The 19,603-nt window shown below is 45.2% G+C and overlaps 1 protein-coding gene across 1 annotated transcript in view; it reads right to left on the reverse strand.

Annotated features, from left to right (window-relative positions):
* Positions 1-19,603, reverse strand: part of Nt5a (5' nucleotidase A) — a 75,523-nt gene that overhangs the window by 26,655 nt on the left and 29,265 nt on the right. The window contains exon 2 of the mRNA XM_075698171.1: positions 6,193-6,336. Within this exon, the coding sequence (XP_075554286.1) occupies positions 6,193-6,336 (144 nt within the window). The remainder of the gene's footprint in view (positions 1-6,192; positions 6,337-19,603) is intronic.

The raw sequence follows: 19,603 nt of genomic DNA on the forward strand, positions 1-19,603 counted from the left end.
ACCGCAAAGAGAACACAAAACGTATTCCTGGACCATCGAGCAAGCCGCCGTCTTCAAGAGCTGCCCCCTGAGCACAGACTTCTACCTGAGAAGACCAAGAAGATTGTGGCCAAGGCAACCCCAATGGCAGCCCCAGCGTCCCCCATCGTGCTGCAGACCCCCCCCCCCAGCCCAGGGAACCACGGACGTTCCGTGGTTCCACATTTGAGGACCCGGAAAGCTGGCTGGAAACGTATGAGAGGGTTGCTACATTTAACAGCTGGGCAAGCGACGACAAGCTGCGACATGTCTATTTCGCATTGGAGCACGCTGCCAGGACGTGGTTCGAGAATCGAGAAGCCACCTTGACGACGTGGGACCAGTCACTAAGCGGCTTCCTGCAAACATTTAAAAGCGTCGTGCGAAAAGAGCGAGCCCAAGCTCTACTGGAGACAAGAGCGCAGCTGCCGAATGAGACGATCGCGATTTTCACTGAGGAAATGAGCCGTCTGTTCCGCCACGCCAACCCAGAAATGTCCGAGGAGAAGAAAGTACGTCTACTGATGCGTGGTGTAAAGGAGGAACTGTTCGCCAGAATGGTAAGAAGCCCACCGAAGACCGTCGACGAGTTTCTTCGTGAGGCGACGAGCATTGAGAAGACACTGGAAGTGCGGAACCGGCAATTCAACCGATGCAACAAGCCACGCCGGAGTTCAATCAATGGCCACCGATGATCTGCACGAGACCATCTGGGCAGTCGTACGAGAGGAGCTCAAGTGCCCTCAATCACCGAAATTGTCAAAGAAGTCCAGCGATCGCTCGGAGTTCCCGAGGTACAACCACAATCATCGCAGCCCCAGCCAGAAGCGATGACCAACGCCGCCATCGCCCGCCGTCATGGTCCCCCTCCACGATCGCGCCAGGGCCCTGTAACACCGCAATTCCATCAACCACCGCCACCAGCACGCCCACCCGTTGCCCAGCTAGGCTACCCTAGAAAGTCAGACGTTTGGCACGCTCCTGACCCCTGCCCGCTCTGCTACCACTGCGGGAAAGCCGGCCATGTGTACCACCGATGCCCATACCGCGACCTGGGATTGCGAGGGTTCGCCATCAACGCACCGTGGCCTCGGGAAGGTGAACGTCCTCGTGATATCGCCGACTACCTTGTCGCAACTCAGTGGAGCCCTCGACGGCCATCCCGGTCGCCGTCACCTGGCCGCGACCTGTAGCCGCAGCGCCGTCAATACACTGGCCCAACATGGGGCCGCTCTGCGAGCCCATATCCGGAAAACTAAAAGCAGCAACCGATGGAGGTGCGGTTGCTGTTCGTCGACTGATGAAGATCCTCCTCCACCAACGAAGACGACAAAGAGACCATCTCGACGACATAACGACACGTCGCCGTCCCGACGAAGTCCGGAAACCAAGACTACACCGACGAAAGACGACGATGCGACGTTCCAACTTCAGTTCAACACGACGCAGCCGTGATCCGAAGCCAAGACCTAACTGCAATGCCAGACAAAGAATCACCGACCTCGACATGCTTCTCGACGGCCACGCAGTTACCGCTTTAGTGGACCCAGGGGCTGATAATGCCGTAATGAGTGGACACCTCATCACGCCGACTGGAATCGGCACAGCAAGAATAACCATTCATGACCGGACTTACCCTTCCACCTTCGTTATCCTCCAACAGTGTTCACGAGACGTCATTCTCAGTATGGACTTCCTGAACCAACAGGGCGCAATCATCGACATGAAGTCGAAGTCAATAACGCTGTCGGAAGATAAAGCGATACCACCGGAGAGCCCTCGTAGTAACCACGCCTTAAGTGTGCTCCAAGGTCAAGTGAGCATCCCGCCTCACTCTAGCATTGTTATTTCGGTCGGCACCGAAACACCCTCTGACGTAGAAGGCATCATCGAAGGCGACCGACGTCTAGTGTTAGACCGTGAAATTTGCATCGCAAGAGGGATCACTCGACTGCGTGGAGGGAAAACTGAAGTGTTTCTGACAAACTTCAGCCAGGAGTTCAAGCACATCAACAAGGGCACGATGATCGCATACATCGAGGAAATTCTGGAAGCCAGTAATGCATTTGTCCTCTCGAATTCCTCCACATCTACCCCGACAACCACAGTTCCCGAACCGGACTACGACATTAATCCAAGTCTATCTGTGATTAAGCAACAGCAGCTCAGAAGTCTGCTCCGATGATACAATGGCTGCTTTTCTACGTCATCGAGGATTCGACAAACACCAGTCGCCAAGCATTGCATAATCGCCGAGGAGTGGGCTCGACCACTCTGCCAGAGCCTTTACCGAGTTTCGCTGCGAGAATGTGAAGCTATAAGAGAACAAGTCGACGAAATGCTGCGCGACGACATCATCCAGCCGTCGAAAAGCCCGTGGGCATACCCTGTTGATCTGGTGAAGAAAAAGGACGGAACCCTACGTTTCTGCGTCGATTATCGTCGTCTGAACAAGATCACGAAGAAGGACGTATACCCCCTCCCACGCATAGACGACGCATTAGATCGGCTCTGCAACGCTAAATATTTCTCGTCGATGGACCTCAAGTCTGGCTATTGGCAAATAGAAGTCGACGAAAGAGATCGCGAGAAGACTGCCTTCATCACCCCAGACGGCCTCTACGAGTTCAAGGTTATGCCATTTGGACTGTGCTCGGTGCCTGCAACGTTCCAGCGCGTGATGGACATGGTTTTAGCAGGATTGAAGTGGCAGACCTGTCTCGTTTACTTGGATGGCGTTGTTGTCTTCGCCAGAAATTTCGATGATCACCTTAGGCAGCTTGCCAAAGTACTAGAGGCCATCAAGTCATCAGGGCTCACTCTGAAGCCAGAAAAGTGCCGCTTCGCTTACGATGAGCTTCTGTTCCTAGGCCACGTCATCAGCAAGTCTGGAGTCCGCCCTGACCCGCAGAAGACAGCTGCCATCACAAAGTTCTCGCAGCCCATCGACAAGAAGGCAGTGCGTAGATTTCTTGGCATGTGTGCCTACTATAGTAGGTGGTTTGTCAAGGACTTTTCACGCATCGCTGAGATGCTGACACAGCTAACTAAATGTGATGTCGAGGTTAAGTGGGAAACGCCGCAGGCTGACGCATTTCAAGAACTCAAACGACGCATGCAGTCGCCGCCCGTACTTGCGCACTTCGACGAGCACGCCGATACCGAAATCCACACTGACGCCAGTAGCCTAGGCCTCAGTGCCGTCCTAGTCCAGAGAAAAGATGGACATGAACATGTGATAGCTTACGCTAGCTGGTCGTTGTCAAAAGCGGAAGGTACTTATTCTACAATTGAAAAGGAATGCCTCGCCATTCAAAGTGGTCAGTGACCATCACGCGTTGTGTTGGCTAGCTAACTTAAAGGACCCTTAAGGACGGCTGGCACGGTGGTGCCTCAGACTACAAGAATAAGACATCACTGTAACATACAAGTCCGGACGAAAACACTCAGATGCCGATTGCCTATCATGTGCCCCCATTGACCCACCGCTGCAAGGTGACGAGGATGAAAATGCCTTCCTTGGAATAATAAGCGCGGAAGACTTCGCCGAACAGCAACGAGGAGACTCGGAGCTAAAACCCCTAGTCGAATATTTGGAAGGGCACAGCGAAGTTGTCCCTAGGACATTTAAGTGTGGATTGTCTTTGTTCGCGCTTCAAAACAACCTAGTCGTGAAGAAGAACTTCTCACCAGTCCACGCCAGCTACCTTCTTGTTGTCCCATCGGCGCTGCGTCCAGAAAGAAGTACGGCACGTCCTACATGACGATCCGATCACTGGGCACCTCGGTTTCTCCCGGACACTATCGAGGATACAAGAAAGGTATTACTCGCTGCACCTAATCGCCGATGTCGCCTGTGACGTCGAGACATGCTGGGACTGTCAGCGACACAAGACACCACCAGCACGGCCAGCGGAATTGCTACAGCCGATCAAGCCTCCTTACCGACCTTTTCAGCAGAACGGGATGGACTTGTTGGGACCGTTTCCGACATCAAACTACGGAAATAAGTGGATCGTCGTGGCGACGGACTATCTCACCCGCTTCGCTGAAACTAAAGCTCTACCGAAAGGCAGCGCAGCTGAAGTGGCGAAATTTTTCGTCGTGAACATCCTGCTGCGACATGGTGCTCCAGAAGTCCTCATCAGAAACAGAGGAACGGCTTTTACAGCAGAGCTCACGCAAGCCATTCTGGAATTCAGCCAGACAAGTCACAGGAGGACAACTGCCTACGATCCGCAGACGAATGGTCTCACAGAGCGCATGAACACATGCCTTGCCGACATGATAGCAATGTATGTCGACGTCGAGTACAAGACGTGGGATGCGGTCCTGCCGTACGTAACATTCGCTTACAACATGGCGGTGCAAGAAACAACACAGATCACGTCATTTAAGCTGGTTTACGGCAGGAACCCGAAGAGGACGCTCAACGCCATGCTGCCGCACGTCACTGACGAGGAAAATCTTGACATCGCTACCTATCTCCAGCGCGCCGAAGAAGCTCGACAGCTCGCCCCGCCTACGGATTAACCAGCAGCGTACCGACAGCCGACAGTACAACCTGCGACGACGCTTCGTCGAGTACCAACCCGGTGACCATGTTTGGGTATGGACCCCGATACGCTTATTGCGACGCTATTTCGGACCGTACAAGGTCATCCGACGTATTGGTGTGCTGGACTAGGAGGTCGTGCCAGACGGCAGTTCGCATTCACAGCAGCACCGCGCACGAACTGAAGTGGTCCACGTGGTGCGCCTTAAACCCTTTTACAGACGCTGACGAACTTCCTTATTTTGTTGTTTTCCTTGCTACGAGTGCTTTTCTTTATTACTTTTGTTTGTTTGCAGCATCGGGTCGACGCTTATTAAGAGGGGGGTATTGACACGTGTACTTATCTTTATCGGGCGACCATATGTTTCGCCGCCTGACAAATGTTATTGCACAGCGCGGGACACGCCTGCATGTATCCGAAGTTTCTGGAAAGTTATCGATGCTTGTATCCACTGTCTGTTGTCGCCGAACCTTGTGTTGTCCGATTTCATTGCCTGACGCGAATGCTGTAGAATTTTGTGGAAGGCACGCGGGTCCCAACGATTAGTCTGGAACATTGAATGGCTGCTGTATAAAAGCGAATGCGCTCGACCCACTGATCAGATTTTCGATGATCGTCGACTGTGTTCGCCGCTATCATTGTGCTATAAGTGTAGCCTCTTTTTGTGGGCACAAGTTCGCCCAATAAAAGTTAGTTTTGTCTTTCACAGTATTGCTACTGTGTTCTTCAACGTCACCACCACGTGACAATATGATATTTATTGGTAATCTACTAGTAAGTCCCACACAGGTGCTGCTGAAATATCACGTCACAAGAAGTTAGCTCATCTATTGCCCTTGCATTTTTTTTCTTACTGAGGTTCCACTCGGAACGAGACTGTTCTGGTAGTATATCAACAGTGAAAGTTACCAGTTTGGCTTCATGCGCATAGTTAGTGTTGCTTTCAAAGGCATTTCTGGGCTGCACACTACAAACAGATCTAGCCTAATGTGTTGTGCCAGGACTTGTTTACACAACAGTTACAGCTGCGCTAACATATCACAAGAAGCCAACAAACACTGACACCAAGCAAACAGGGGACATTACTTGTGCTTAATAAATGAAATAAAGAAACGATATATTAATGGATATGAAAGTGGATGAAAAGACAACTTGCCACCAGGTGGGGACGGACCAAACCCACAACCTTCGGTCTCCACCTGTGGCAAGTTGTATTTTCATCCACTTTCATTTCCATTAATTTATTGTTTCTTTATTTCATTTATTAAAGACAAGTAATGTCCCCTATGTTTTCCTTAGCATCAGTGTTTCTTGGCTTATTATGGTATGACTAATAAAAAAAATTTGGCCCCTCGGTTAATCCGTCAGCTGCGCTAACAGAAATATATAGATTCTTAGCTGTGCTGCATATGTGGTAATGGCTGCATCTTTCAACATCCTGAATATTCTTGGACATGTTGCAGGTTATTAAAACAGTATTTTAAATAAAGGAAAATACAAGCACTGTGTTAATAGCCTGTAATTATTGGCTGGTGAGGAGATACTTTTCAACATCGACTGCCTCACTTAGTTCCTCCGTTTTGACGACTACCCACCTCTCAGAGCAAGATGCACTCACCGCTGGCTTGGCACATGCAACCATATCAGCATACAAGGCCTCAGTTGGCACAGTGAAGTAGTCGGCAAAATTGTACCACTCATGGGATGGTCGCAGGTCTCTCCGAAACTCCAGCCCAGCGTACTCTTTTTGCAGTTGCTCTACCTGGAAATAGAAATTAGCCAGCCATTGCATTCCAAATTTCCCAGTAAAAGTGGCTAAGCATGCAGCAACATAAGCTGCAACCATCATTTTCATTTATTTCCTGCTTCAAAGAGCAGTGGAGCTCGGGAAAAAAAGCCGTAGCCCCGAGGCCCACAAGGTTCATTGACATTGACACCATGGAGCATGTGGTACAAAGATGTAATGCAGAAACATTATGCACGTTCTAGTAATAAAACAGTACTTCTGCATTACTAAATGAAAAACACCAAGTAAGACAGCGGCAGGTACACACAAAACAACAAATAGAATGCAAAATTAAGGGCTTGAAGAACACAACTTTAGGAGAATATATGCAGGAATAACGACACTAATTTCATTGTACCAAATACATTGGCTGTAACTTTAGGTAAAAAAGAAAAAAAAACAGTAACAAGGTTTTATATACACAAGCGTAAAAAACGGAGACAGTATACAAAAGTATAAAGAGACGCTCCCAACTCATGCTGCATTTAAGTGCAGCCCGATTTGTTAGCACACATGATCAAGAAATGATGTTTACTTACTGGAATAGTACAAAAAAAAATTTGAGCATAAATAATCAAGATATGATGTTTACTTAAAGGAAGGCCCATTCTTTCAAAGGATACCTTGAAGAACAGCTGGTGAGGCTCACTAACAAAGCCTGCACTTGACAGGTTTCACTAAGTCACCTAAAAAGTAATCTATATTAGCCTAACAATTTTACTGGCAGGTTGTTCTTTTAAAGAGCCTTACTAAAGAGCAGGTGGCACCATGTCAAAGGTCTTCAGAGAGGCACTGGATTTGTTTTTACAGCAGCTAAGCTGCAGCTGCAGCGCAATGACTTGTGTTCTGTTTCCATGCTTCTCACTTGGCCATCTTTTTAAGGGGGCAGAGTGAGGCCAACACAAACTGGGGCACATGCCATGTTTCTTGCGCAGGCAACACAGACACTGGGATTGGTCAACTACAAGAAACGTCAGCAAAGGGTTTTCATTTTGTCAAATTTCTGATGTGACAATGCACAAAAGAAAGACAAATAGAAGACAAGAACATGATGCCAGTGGCAAAATCTCGACCACTACATCTGAATGAGCTATGCTATACTTTCCCCCCAAACTTTGTGGGTGCGCACACAGTCTATACCTGAGTGCCTTGGCACAACTCGGCATGACAGCATTCGTCACAGACAGCAGCACAACTCTCCATTCCAGGATATGCCTTCCTACACATCTCACGCACCACCACCACTTTTTGATAATACGAGCAGCATATTATCATTGGCACATTATCAGCATACCGTGCTGTGCATAATATGTGCAGCAGGATTTCTTACAGTGCTATGTTGAGGTAAACCTGGCACCACTTAGCACGTGAATTAGTTAAGGAGCACTGTCAATAATGGCCGCTTCGGCTTGGCTTGAGCATCGCCTGGCCTAAACAGTGTAAACATATAGAGCTTCCTTGGAAAACTGTTTAATCACATGTAGCAGAACAACCAACAGAAAAGACACTGCAACTACCTCATCTTTCCTCCAATTATACCAGTGCATGAGGAAAAAAAAATGGAAGAAAAAACGGAAGCAGAGTTCTTGACATAAATGTGACATGGTCCCTCAGCTCCAGTATGGGAGAAGGCAGGAAACGAATAGACAGTCCGGACGCTAGTCAAGGCCTAAGGAGAGAGACAATGTTGGCTGTGAAGCTCACCTCCTAGCAGCATGACAATTCAGTTTCTCCCACATCCTCTAATAATGAGCCAATTAAAAAAAATTTTGTAGTAGAATGCTCCCTACATGGCAGCAGCGGAAGAGAGTGCAAGGGTGATTATTGCCGGTGACACAAACCTGGCTCAGAAGCAATTGTAGAGAGAGTGAAAGGCGATAAAAGAGTCGCAGTAAGAACATTTCCAGGGCAAGCATTGGGCGCTGTCCTGGAGCGTTCAAAAGCAAAGCTCGTGGAAAATGCCCATGGACGCAACCTTGTTGTAGTAGCAGGTGGGCTAAATGACGTCCTAAGCAGAAAGGGGGCAGGACTAGCCCAGCGCTTGGCGAAGGGGGTAGATGACTTGCGCGAGCTGTCCCCTCAGGTGCAGATCGCAGTGTGCACAGTGCCAGAGGTGCCTGCACATGACAGGAATGTACAAAGAGTCGTAGTGGCTGCTAATGAGGCTGTGTGGACAACGAGCCGAGAGAAAGGTTTCGAGGTTGTCGATGGTACATGTAAACAGGGAAGTGAGAAGGTGTGATGGTTTTGAATGAAATGAAATCCACTTCAATCACAAGCTTAAATGAGAAGTGGGCTGGTGACTCAGTGGTCACGCGGTTGCCCTTTTCGGGGGCCCACGGGCGTTCAGGACGCCAGTTTAGGTAGCGAAGAAAGTCCCCTAGGGGAACCTCAGGATAGCATTGCCATCAATAACAGAAAAAGGATGAAAACAAGAAAGAGAGATAGCCATGCAGTAGGGTACTGAAACCTGCAGGGTGGCTGTAGAAAGGAAAAGTGGGCAGAGATTGCGGAGCAGTCAAATAGGGAACAAACGCGGGTGCATGCAGTTACAGAAACGCACCTTGCAGATGCAGAAGAGCCACCAGTGATCGAGAAATATGCTTTGGAAGGGTGCAACAGAATTAAATCAGAAAGAAAGGGAGGGGGAGTTGGAATGCTCATCCATCAGGGAGCCAAATGGAAAAGCAAATTCACAATGTCAAGAGCATCTTTTTATCAGGTACAATGAGTGGGAAAAAACTTGGCTGGGTGTTACGTATTTGTGGACCGGAAATAATTGCACAGAGGGGAATGAAGTGTTAGTGGAATGCCTAAATAATGATACTAAAGGTTTTGAGAATGATGCTGAAATTATCCTATTAGGTGACATGAATGCCCACATACAGGATTTAGATGGCTATACTGACAACAACGGGAAGTCAATGCTAATTTTTCTGAGCAACATAATCTTGTTATCGTGAATACAAGTGTGACGGGCAGACAATGTGGCAAGTGGGAAACTGGCAATCGACCTTTGATTACTCTCTGATGACAGAAGGAATTCATGATAAACTGAGAGAAATCGTCATTGACGAGGAAGGGTATAGCAGCATAGGGAGCGACCATAAACACATCATTTTCAAAACGGGACATGTAGCTGGGAAAGAGAGCAAGGAGTGCAAAATGGCCATTCAAAATTGGCAGTCCAAACAAATAACAAATATAGTCACAAGAGCCGAGGAAGAATTAGGCAAATGGCCAAGAAAAGTGTGGGAATATAGTGAGCTAAGTATAATAATGACAGAAATGCAGAAGGAGAACCTTATCTCATTATTTCGATATGTTTAGTGCACTTGCAGACAACCAGGACGTCAACTGCCTTGCTAATTACTTTGAGCATCTTGTCAAATCATGTATCGAACGTTTTGTGCCCACCAAAACTAAGAAAAGAAATTCTAACATTCTATGGATGGCTCGTGATATCTTGCATTTGTCCCATCGCATTCGAAGGTTAAGGCATTCCAGAAGAGGCGCTGGTCCCATGGCGTTGGATAGATATGTTAAGGCAAAGAATGAACTCAATCTTAAGTTGCAAAATGCCAAGGATTTCTTTTTTCGCATTCGCCTGCACAATTTGTTAAGAACTAACCCACGAAAATTTTGGTCTGCTATTTTACCTCGCGATGCTTCATCCACTTCTTTCAGAATAGATAATGACGTCATCAACGACCCGGCGGTGACGTCCGATGCTTTCAACAAGTATTTCCAATCCGTGTTTGTTTCCGATAACAACTTTATCCCGACACTTACCAATATAGTTTCTTCTGAAGCAATCAGTGACGTTGAGATAAACTGCGAAGGCATCCTCCACCTTATATTAAACCTGGATGTTAAGAAATGCACCAGTCCGGACGGGATACACAACGTGTTCCTTGTTCGTTATTCGTTGTGGTCATCAAAATATCTGTCAGTCATATTCAGAAAGTCTTTATCATCCTCTACTGTACCTTCTTCATTGAAGTTAGCCAAAGTGCTCCCTCTTTATAAATCTGGAGATAAGCAGTGTTTGTCGAACTACAGACCAATTTCACTGACGTCACAGTCATGCAAAATGTTGCAACACATCATTCATAAGCACATCACGCTCTTTCTGGAATCAAATAATTTACTGTCTAACATGCGACATGGGTTTAGGCACGGTTTTAGCACGTTAACGCAGCTAGTTGAGTTCATGCATGACATTTCATTTAACCTTGATGTAGGCAACCAGGTTGATGCCATTTTTATAGATTTCTCGAAGGCATTTGACACCGTTTTACATTCTAAACTTATTGCTAAACTTAATGCTGTACTGAGTAATCCTCGTTTAGTTAACTGGATTTTAAGCCTTCTCTCATTTCGCTCCCAGTTCGTCTCTTACAGTTCGACTGACTCCGCTACTGTTGATGTGACTAAAGCCCCTTAAACTTCGTAAAGTAGTGCCACGCGTTGAAGAACGCCGCCTCCTCCTCCAGTGCTCTGGCCGAAGCTGACGCCGCGTCGCTATTGGCCTAATGGCATCACGTGGCCCCTTGCGCCGGCTTCGTTTGCTTACAGTCACGCTTCAGTGCCATCTTCGCTCGAGAAGCGGCGCTCGTTGGCGCATTCCTTCCGTTCCTATTCTGTGTTGTTTTGATCTTGTGAACGCCTTGAAGGATGTTTTGTGGCAAGTGCGACATCGCTTCACGTCATTTTCTGTTACCATGACCTGCTGCGCGTTTGGATGCCAATATAGTTTTAGCAAAGGCAAGAATATGTTCGCGATACCGTCCGGTAAGCGCAACGCGTTAAGAAGAAAGACATGGCTTCACCGAATCGGGACGGAGAACTTCCAACCAACTTCCTCCGCGCGACAATGTGATGTAAGTTGTGGCTCTCTCAGAGTATTGTATGTGCCAGGCTTGCGTATTGTGCTGCGGGCAATAACACAGTAGATATTGCACAGTTCATTGTGCATGTTGTCATTTGTACGCACGCTTTAACATGATTTTTACGCAACGTCTGCTTTGCTTATATGCGCACTATGTGGTCGTGTTAGTCATATTTGGTGCGCTTAATCGTTTTGAACGCCAACCGGCTTGAGTTCGCGGGCACGCGAGGTTGCGTGCGATAACGTGATTACAAAACTTTTAAGATTCAGCGCAGTCCTTTTGATAAAATTTCAGTCTCGATCATGAAAGCGCCTCAGGAGAGCAACTCTTTGCCTTTTGTGGTTTTGTGGCTTACTAGCCTTCTTTAGATAGACTAGCTTTGTTTGCCACATTTGTTCGTGTTCCTCGTTGGCGGTCGCCCGGTGGATTTGCGATACAGAGGCACCGATGAAAAGCGTGCGTGCTCTCCCGAAACTGTGTCACACGGTGCGTTCGTCGTCGAGCGACCGCATCATAGGTAATTGAGACGTATGTGCTAATTCGCGTGAGCTTTAAAGTGTGCGAAGCTTAAGATGCGGCGGTGGAGCACTCACAAAGAAAACGTGCGGTCGCCCGCCCGTTCCCTGGCTGGTTTAGTCGTCGTTCGTGCTTAGTCGTTTGCTCGTTCGTTCGCACGCTCGTTTAGTCGTTTGCTCGCTCGTTTAGTCGTTTGCTCGCTCGTTTAGTTCGCACGCTCATATAGTCGTTCGCTTGCTCGTCTATGCCACTATTAGTTTCTACAGTCATTATGCCTAATTGAGACGCGCTTGCTGTAGGACTCTTTGGCTGGTGCGTTTATTTACGCAATGAGACAATAAATGGTGCACACGGACTTGTGACTGCAAAGGCAAATCTGTAATGCATCTATGTGGAAATAACAGTTAACTTGCAACTCGAATGCCGTTTCATATCATTTTAACCTACGGATAAAACATCATTTCACTTGCCGCAATTTCGGCCGCGTCATGGCGGGGGGATTCTTTGCGCGATCATGACTTCACTAATAAAGTCATGTCTCGCAAATGCTACTTCGAAGGGAGTGCAACCATCCTGAACGCATGTACCTCAGTGCAACTCGGTTCACGACAAGTACGTCACTTAGTAAACGGACGAACCAACGCACGATGAAATGTTATTCGTGATAAGTCATTAACCTGAAAAAATTACTGAAGGCCACAGTGGTCTTGTTTGAGATTGAGTCAAGCATTGTTATCGCGTTCCCGCTTCGCGCACGAATGCTAAAAACTCGTTTTATTTTCTTGTGTACGCACAGTCCCGACTCTATGATCGGCTGCGGTATCTCTGTCGGCGTTGAGACACGAGAAACATTATAGCACCAGTGCCCACATCTGAGGCTTTGCGTGCGCTTAGATTGGCAAGCACACACGTTGGCGGCACTGTAGCTTGTAATACACTTTCGAACCTCCAGAGCAGTGATGTCCATCAGCTTTTGTACGTCATAGCTCGTACGCGCCGCGAATTCACATGGTAAGGGCGGCGCGGATTCTTTAGGCTGAGGGCTTGCTGGAAGCGAAGAGGTTGACATTCGATGGTAAACGTGTTATTTACAACCATTCGCAACAAGATCTTGTGACACGCCCTTGACAAATGTTGCGTACCTAATTGTAGGGCACGCGATACATTTGCAGTCATCAACACGCAGTGTTAACACTCCTTCAGATACTTATTAAAGAAACAGTTATCAAAGAAATGAAAAAAAAGCTGCCGTTACCGAATTTGTACAAGCATCCGACTAGAAATTCTATGCTGTTCACGAAGTTACGCGGAGCTGGAAAGCCAATGTGAACGTCTAAAGAGCACTGCCTTGCTATGCGTGCATTCACTCTGCGAAAGGTCGTCTGCTGCGTTCGAGCATCGTAGGCGGCGCCATGGTCGAGGAGGGAGCTTCAAAGAGAGGAGTGAAGGCGGAGGAGGAGAGTGGCACTACTTTACGAAGTTTCAGGGGCTTTAGATGTGACATCAGGTGTGCCCCAAGGCTCCGTCCTTGGGCCGCTTCATTTTTTTATTATACATAAACGATTTGCCACTTCACTGCTCTTCTAACATCCGTCTCTATGCTGATGACTGCGTTCTATATGAAGTGATTAAATCTTCTAATAATCATTATCGCCTTCAAGAGTTGATTTCTAGATTTTGCGATAGGTGTAACACTTGGCAAATGAACATTAATTTCAATAAAACCGTTCTGATGTCTTTCTGCAACAAATCTTCCCCCTCCCTGTTCAGTTACTCGTTCAATGGCCGTGCTGTAGATAAGGTTTCTGAGTATAAGTATCTTGGTGTCATTTTTATGCATAACAAGTCATGGTCCAAACACATTGATTACATATGCAGTAAAGCACTAAAAAAGTTAGGTTACTTGAGGCGAACGCTAACCCGATCTCCTAAAGAGACAAAGTTACTAATGTATAAATCTCTATTCCGCCCTGTTCTTGATTATGCATCTGTAGTTTGGAGCCCACATAAGCAGTTAGAGATTAATAAACTAGAAGCTATGCGGAAAAAAGCTGTGCGATTTATATGTCATCGTTACGATCGCGACTTTTCGCCCTCTTCAACACTTTCTTCCTTGAACCTAAACACGCTCTCTTCTCGTCGCTGTGTCGAATCATTAAAATTCTTGCATTGCATTGTCAATTCTTTAGTTAGGCTCTCAAATGATAATTACATTAACTTCGCGCCGGGATCATCAACGAGAAGACATCACGACCTAAACTTGATACCCTGCTACGCGCGTACTAACATGTTCAAATTCAGCTTTTTTCCCTGCCAATCGAAGACTGGAATTCATTACCTGGGTCCATTGGCTCATGCTCATCCAAAATTTTTGCAACCGCCATCCCAGATGCATAATCGTGCTCACCCATGTCTGGCAGCATTTGTATAACATCTTGTGTATTTTTCTTTTATTTTCTTTCATCAGTGCTCTTTTTGTAAAAGTGTTCACTTGTGTTTATTTGTGTATTGCCTTTCATCAGTGCTCTTTAAAAGTGTTCACTTGTGTCTACCGCTTAGAACGACAGAAAGCTGAGCTAGTTGGTAAGGATTTATTATGCAAAAAAGAAGTGAGGCATGCAGACAGGAGCACAATAAGAACAACAGTTTTACTGACTGTCGCATGGGTGTGGTGTGTAAAATTCCCCTTAGCTGTGGCCAGTTCTACGTAGGGCAAACGGGACGGTGTATCAATCAGAGGCTAATGGAACATAAAAGGTCGTTAACTGGTGGGTCGCCTTCTAATCTTTCGCTACATTGCCGAGATTGTAACTGCACGCCAGAGTTAATGAATGTGCGATATTGTACAGGCATAAGAATGAAGATACGCGTCTTATGGTAGAGGCATGGCATATCTTTAATGGTGGAAGTGCGTGCATGAGTCAGCCTTCGATTACTTTACATAAGGAAGAGATTAAGTGTCTTAACAGTTATCTCTCACGTAAACCGGCACGTGTACCCGACTGACACATGGTGTTACCATTCCTGAGCATGCGCAGATGAGTTTTGTGTCTTCTTCTTTTTTCGCCTCAGTGCTCCCTTCAGTTGAAAGTCCGCGTTCGTGTTGTCCACTTCTCTACTCTTGTGTCCTGTCTGCACGCCTCACTTCTTTTTTGCATAATGTCTACCGCTGTATACTCCAATGTATTTTCTGTACCTTTTCTTAACCCACTCCTGCTATAGCGCAAATTGCACTGCAGTATGTATAAATAAAATAAATTAAATAAAAACACGCTCGCTGGAAAGGAAAAAAGAAACAAAAAAGCTGGTGCAACAGGGTGATACGAGAAGTGATTGCCGAACGACAGAAAACATCCCGAGAGCACAGGCTGGCAAAAAAAGCCTAGTTACCGCTGCATGAGGTAGCCAGAAAATGGGAAATATATCGGTAGAAAACTATGTTTCAAATATTGGTTCAAGCAAAGATAAAATGTGAAGGTGAACGTTGGTTGTCAGAAGTACATGAGAAAAAGAAGGCCACACCTAGAATCTTTTGGAACGACATAGAATTATTAGGCAGGAAGTCTGGAATGATACAACATATTCTAGGCAAAGATGGAAATAAACTGGAAGGGGACGCCAGCATTGAATTACATCAGAAAAATAACAGCAGAATCTTTCCAAGGCAATGACGAGGTTGTATTTGAAGAAAAAAGAGCATGAAAAAGAACCAGATAGAAAAGGAGCTGGTGCTGACAACTTTCAAATGGAAGAAAGCCGAATAGAAAATTCCTAAGCCCACAGCCACAGGGCTAGACGAGGTTCCTGTTAGGCTGATTAATCAATTAGGACCAAAAATTATGGAAGCTCTGGTGAAAGCAGTGGAATAAATTTAAAAGATAGACGGATACCAGACAGTTGGCGACAAAGTAGAATGAATTTAATTTATAAAGGTAAGGGGGAGAAAGATAGAATTCACTCGTATAGACCATGGACCATTACATTGGTAATGTACAGGTTAGCAATGCAAGCAATTAAATTAAAGCTGCAAGCATGGGCAGAGAATAATGGAGTTTTAGGAGAACCTCAGAATAGCCTCAGAATAGGTAGGTGTCTGGATGATAACTTGTTTGTCCTTACTCAGTGTATTGAAATATCCAGAGTGGAAAGGAGACCATTATATGTGACCTTTTCAAACATTACAGGAGCGTATGACAATGTAGACTGCAACATCTTGTGAGATATTCTGGAAGGGGAATGCTTAGGTGACAATAGCATACAGGTTTTAAGAGAGATCTACCCAGAAATTACCGTTTGCGTTGAATGGGAAGGGATGAGGAGCAAGAATAAAGTTGATATCAACAAGGGACTGAGGCAGGGGTGCCCTTTATCTCCATAGCTGTTTATGATGTATATGGTGAGGATAAAAGGGGCGCTAGGAGCAAGTAATATAGGGTTTAATTTCCCATACAAACAGGCGGGTACAGTAGTAGAGCAGCAGCTTCCAGGTTTGTTTTATGTGGAAGACATTGTGTTGCTAGCTAACAAGCAAAGTGGCTTGCAACATCTGGCTCTAGCCGATAGTATAGCCGATAGCCGATAGTATAGCATAGGCTTCTGCTGTAAAAATACTTGTGTGTGGATTTAGTGCCCCGGATACTGAAAACGAAGGTCCCAGAGCTGCGTAGGAAACTCCTTTATAGGACTTGGAAGCGTCTGTATAGTATTCTGTACAGGAGTACTTTTCCTGAAGTTCACGAAAATGGAATTGTATATGTGCCTCTGACGCCCTCTTAGATATTTCAATGAAAGAGACGTAGCATTCAATGGTCTGCCATTCCCATGGTGGGAGCAGGCGAGTGGGTGCCATCAGGACATTCTCTGGCACTAAGGCACCTGTTTCTTCTGCCGGTGTTATCAAACGAAGGTTCAACGGAGCTCTAATAGCTGGGCGGTTACGAAATAATCTGGCTGTAGACACTTTACAAATAGATGAGTGACATGGATTCTGCATGTGTGGTTTAACCTTGAGCGCATAGGAAGAAGTTAATTTTTTTATTTGTTTTTTTTATTTAACAATACTGTAGGCCTTTGCACAGGCCCAAGCAGGAAGTGGATTGTAAAATATACACATGAGCATGGGAAAAACAGGAAAAAAGAAAAAAAAAACAAAAAACATATAAAGCAAAAAAAAACTGCCATACAACAGCACTGGTATTCAACACAAGACACTTTTTTTGTTTCACATGAATCAGGGAAAAAGGTACTCAAGACACTTTCAATATTAGTCACATAATATTCTTGTAGTTATCGTGGATCTATAAAACACCACTATTCAGCACATTGCAATATTTACATTTGAAATCATAAGGCAGTATGCAATCACACGTGCACTAGTGTCCAATCACTCAGCCAACGCATTACCTTTGTCTACGTACTCAAATACTTTCATGAACAGCCAAAATATGACTCCAATTTTGCGACAAAGCCATCCACAGAATCTGATTCTACAATTTCCTTTGGCAACGAATTCCAGATTTCAATTGCCCATGGGAAATATGAATATCTAAACGTGTCGCACTGTGTCGGATACTGCCTGATGTGTTTATTATGACAGGTTCTATTGGAGTGTCGGTGTGGTGGTTGCACGTAATCTCGCTTATCTATATTAATGTTGTCATTATATAGGATAAAAAGAAATTTCATGACAGCCACACGACGCCGACAAACAAGGGTAGGCAGTGCTGCCTGGCTTCTAAGAGCACTTATGCTTTCGTATCGAGAATACTTATGGTATATAAATCGCAATGCTTTATTTTGAATACTTTCTAATTTCTGTGAGAGTCCTTTCTGGTGCGGGTTCCACACTATGCTACCATACTCAAGAATTGGCCTTACTAAAGTTTTATATGCTGTTAGTTTCACATAGGACGGTGCTGCAGTTAATTTTCTTCACAAGAAACCAAGTGTTCGGAAGGCCTTTGTGCATGTATTATCGATATGGGTATTCCATTTTAACGCGCTTGTAAAGGTTATGCCTAAATATTTTACTGTGTCAGTTTGTATTAAATCGTTGCCCATTAATGTATAATTGAACCTAAAGATCGACTTTCTATGAGTTATGGTCATATACTGCGTTTTCTTAAGATTAATTTTCATTCCCCACATGTCACACCAGCGGGCTATATTGCTTAGTGTAGTATTTAGTCTAAGCTGGTCCTCGATTCCTTGCACACTTGTATAAATTACCAAGTCATCGGCGAAGAGCCGCAATTTTACTCCATTTTCTGCACAATCAGCGATGTCGTTAATGTATATGAGAAATAATAATGGCCCCAATATGGACCCTGTGGTACCCCTGAATAAACTTCGAGTTGATCCGAGTCATAATTATTTATAGTAACATATTGAGTTCGGTTTGACAGATAGGCTGCTATCGATTCTACTACATTGTGTTCAATTCCGATAGACTTTATTTTCTCGATTAGTTTACAGTGCACGACGCGATCATAAGCCTTCGAAAAATCAATAAAAATAGCATCAGCTTGGAATTTGGAGTTAATTATTGATGTGAAGTCGTGTTATTTCTAATAATTGTGTTATAGTTGACAAGCCTTTTTTAAAACCGTGTTGCTTAGGATATAATATGTTATTTTCTTGTAAGTATGTCATGACAGCTTTACTTACTATGTGTTCCATTAATTTACAGCAGCAAATGGTTAGTGATATTGGTCTATATGTTTCCACATGTAATTTATTGCCTTCTTAATGAATGGGTATTAATTTGGCACATAGCCAATCCTTGGGAAGAGAGGCTGTACTCAGCGATTCAGAAAATATAATCTGCAAAAAGGGAGACAGCTGCTGCACGTATCGTTTCAAAAATATATTTGATATATTATCGGGCCCCGGTGCCTTCTTGGTGTCTATTTCCAAAAGCAAGTTTAAAATGCCCAACTCTGTTATCATAACTCCGACCATCCGGATGTCAGCGGCTGTCACGGGCGCACTCGATATTTGTTAAATGTATTTGCTACAACGCGCATGTCTTCTATGACCAAACCTGCCACTTCTATTTTACTGCTCACGCCTTCTGGCTTCGACAAGTAGCGCCAAAACTTTTGCAGTTGATTCCTTATGAAATTTGTTACCTTATTTGAAAAGAAGTTGTCTTTTGCAGCTTTTATTTGTAATTTCAATTTGCATGCGAGCTCTATTATCTCCGCAAAATTTATCCTTTTTCTTCGACGTCCTTCTAGTATTCGTTTTAGGTGAATTATGCTCCGCGTGATCCACGGTGTTTTCCGCTCAGTTCTATTGAATTTTGTAGGTATGAAATTATTTTCGCAATGCATTATAGCCTCTTTTAGTTTTATCCAAAGGCCATTAACGCCTCCGCAGGATTCAGCTGAAAAACCATCCAAGGTTTCCTCTAAGTATTCAATAACACTCTCATCATTAGCTCGGCTATAGTCCTTGAAAGCTATTCGAGATGGTTTGATCTTACACCCAGCGCTCATACGCAGAGTAAAAAATGCTAGAACCAGCATCTTATGATCTGAGATCCCTTCTTCAACGCGTATATGTGGCGTTATCGACTGCGATACTAAAGCAAGATCAAGTACTGAACAGGCATTTCCTTGGACACACATAGGTTCATTAACAATCTGTGATAAAGAATAACTAAACATTATGTCAAACAGGCGCTCACAGTTTCTTGCATCTCTGTTGCCTATAGTTAACTTATTCCAATCTATCCCAGCTAGATTAAAACCCCAGTTAATAAAAGCTTTGTACAGTTATTAATTTTGCTGTGTAGGTAATCATGCACTTTCAAAAGGTATTCCTCAGGCGCT

The sequence above is a fragment of the Dermacentor variabilis genome, chromosome 7 (assembly GCF_050947875.1).
Source record: "Dermacentor variabilis isolate Ectoservices chromosome 7, ASM5094787v1, whole genome shotgun sequence".
NCBI classification, from domain to species: domain Eukaryota; kingdom Metazoa; phylum Arthropoda; class Arachnida; order Ixodida; family Ixodidae; genus Dermacentor; species Dermacentor variabilis.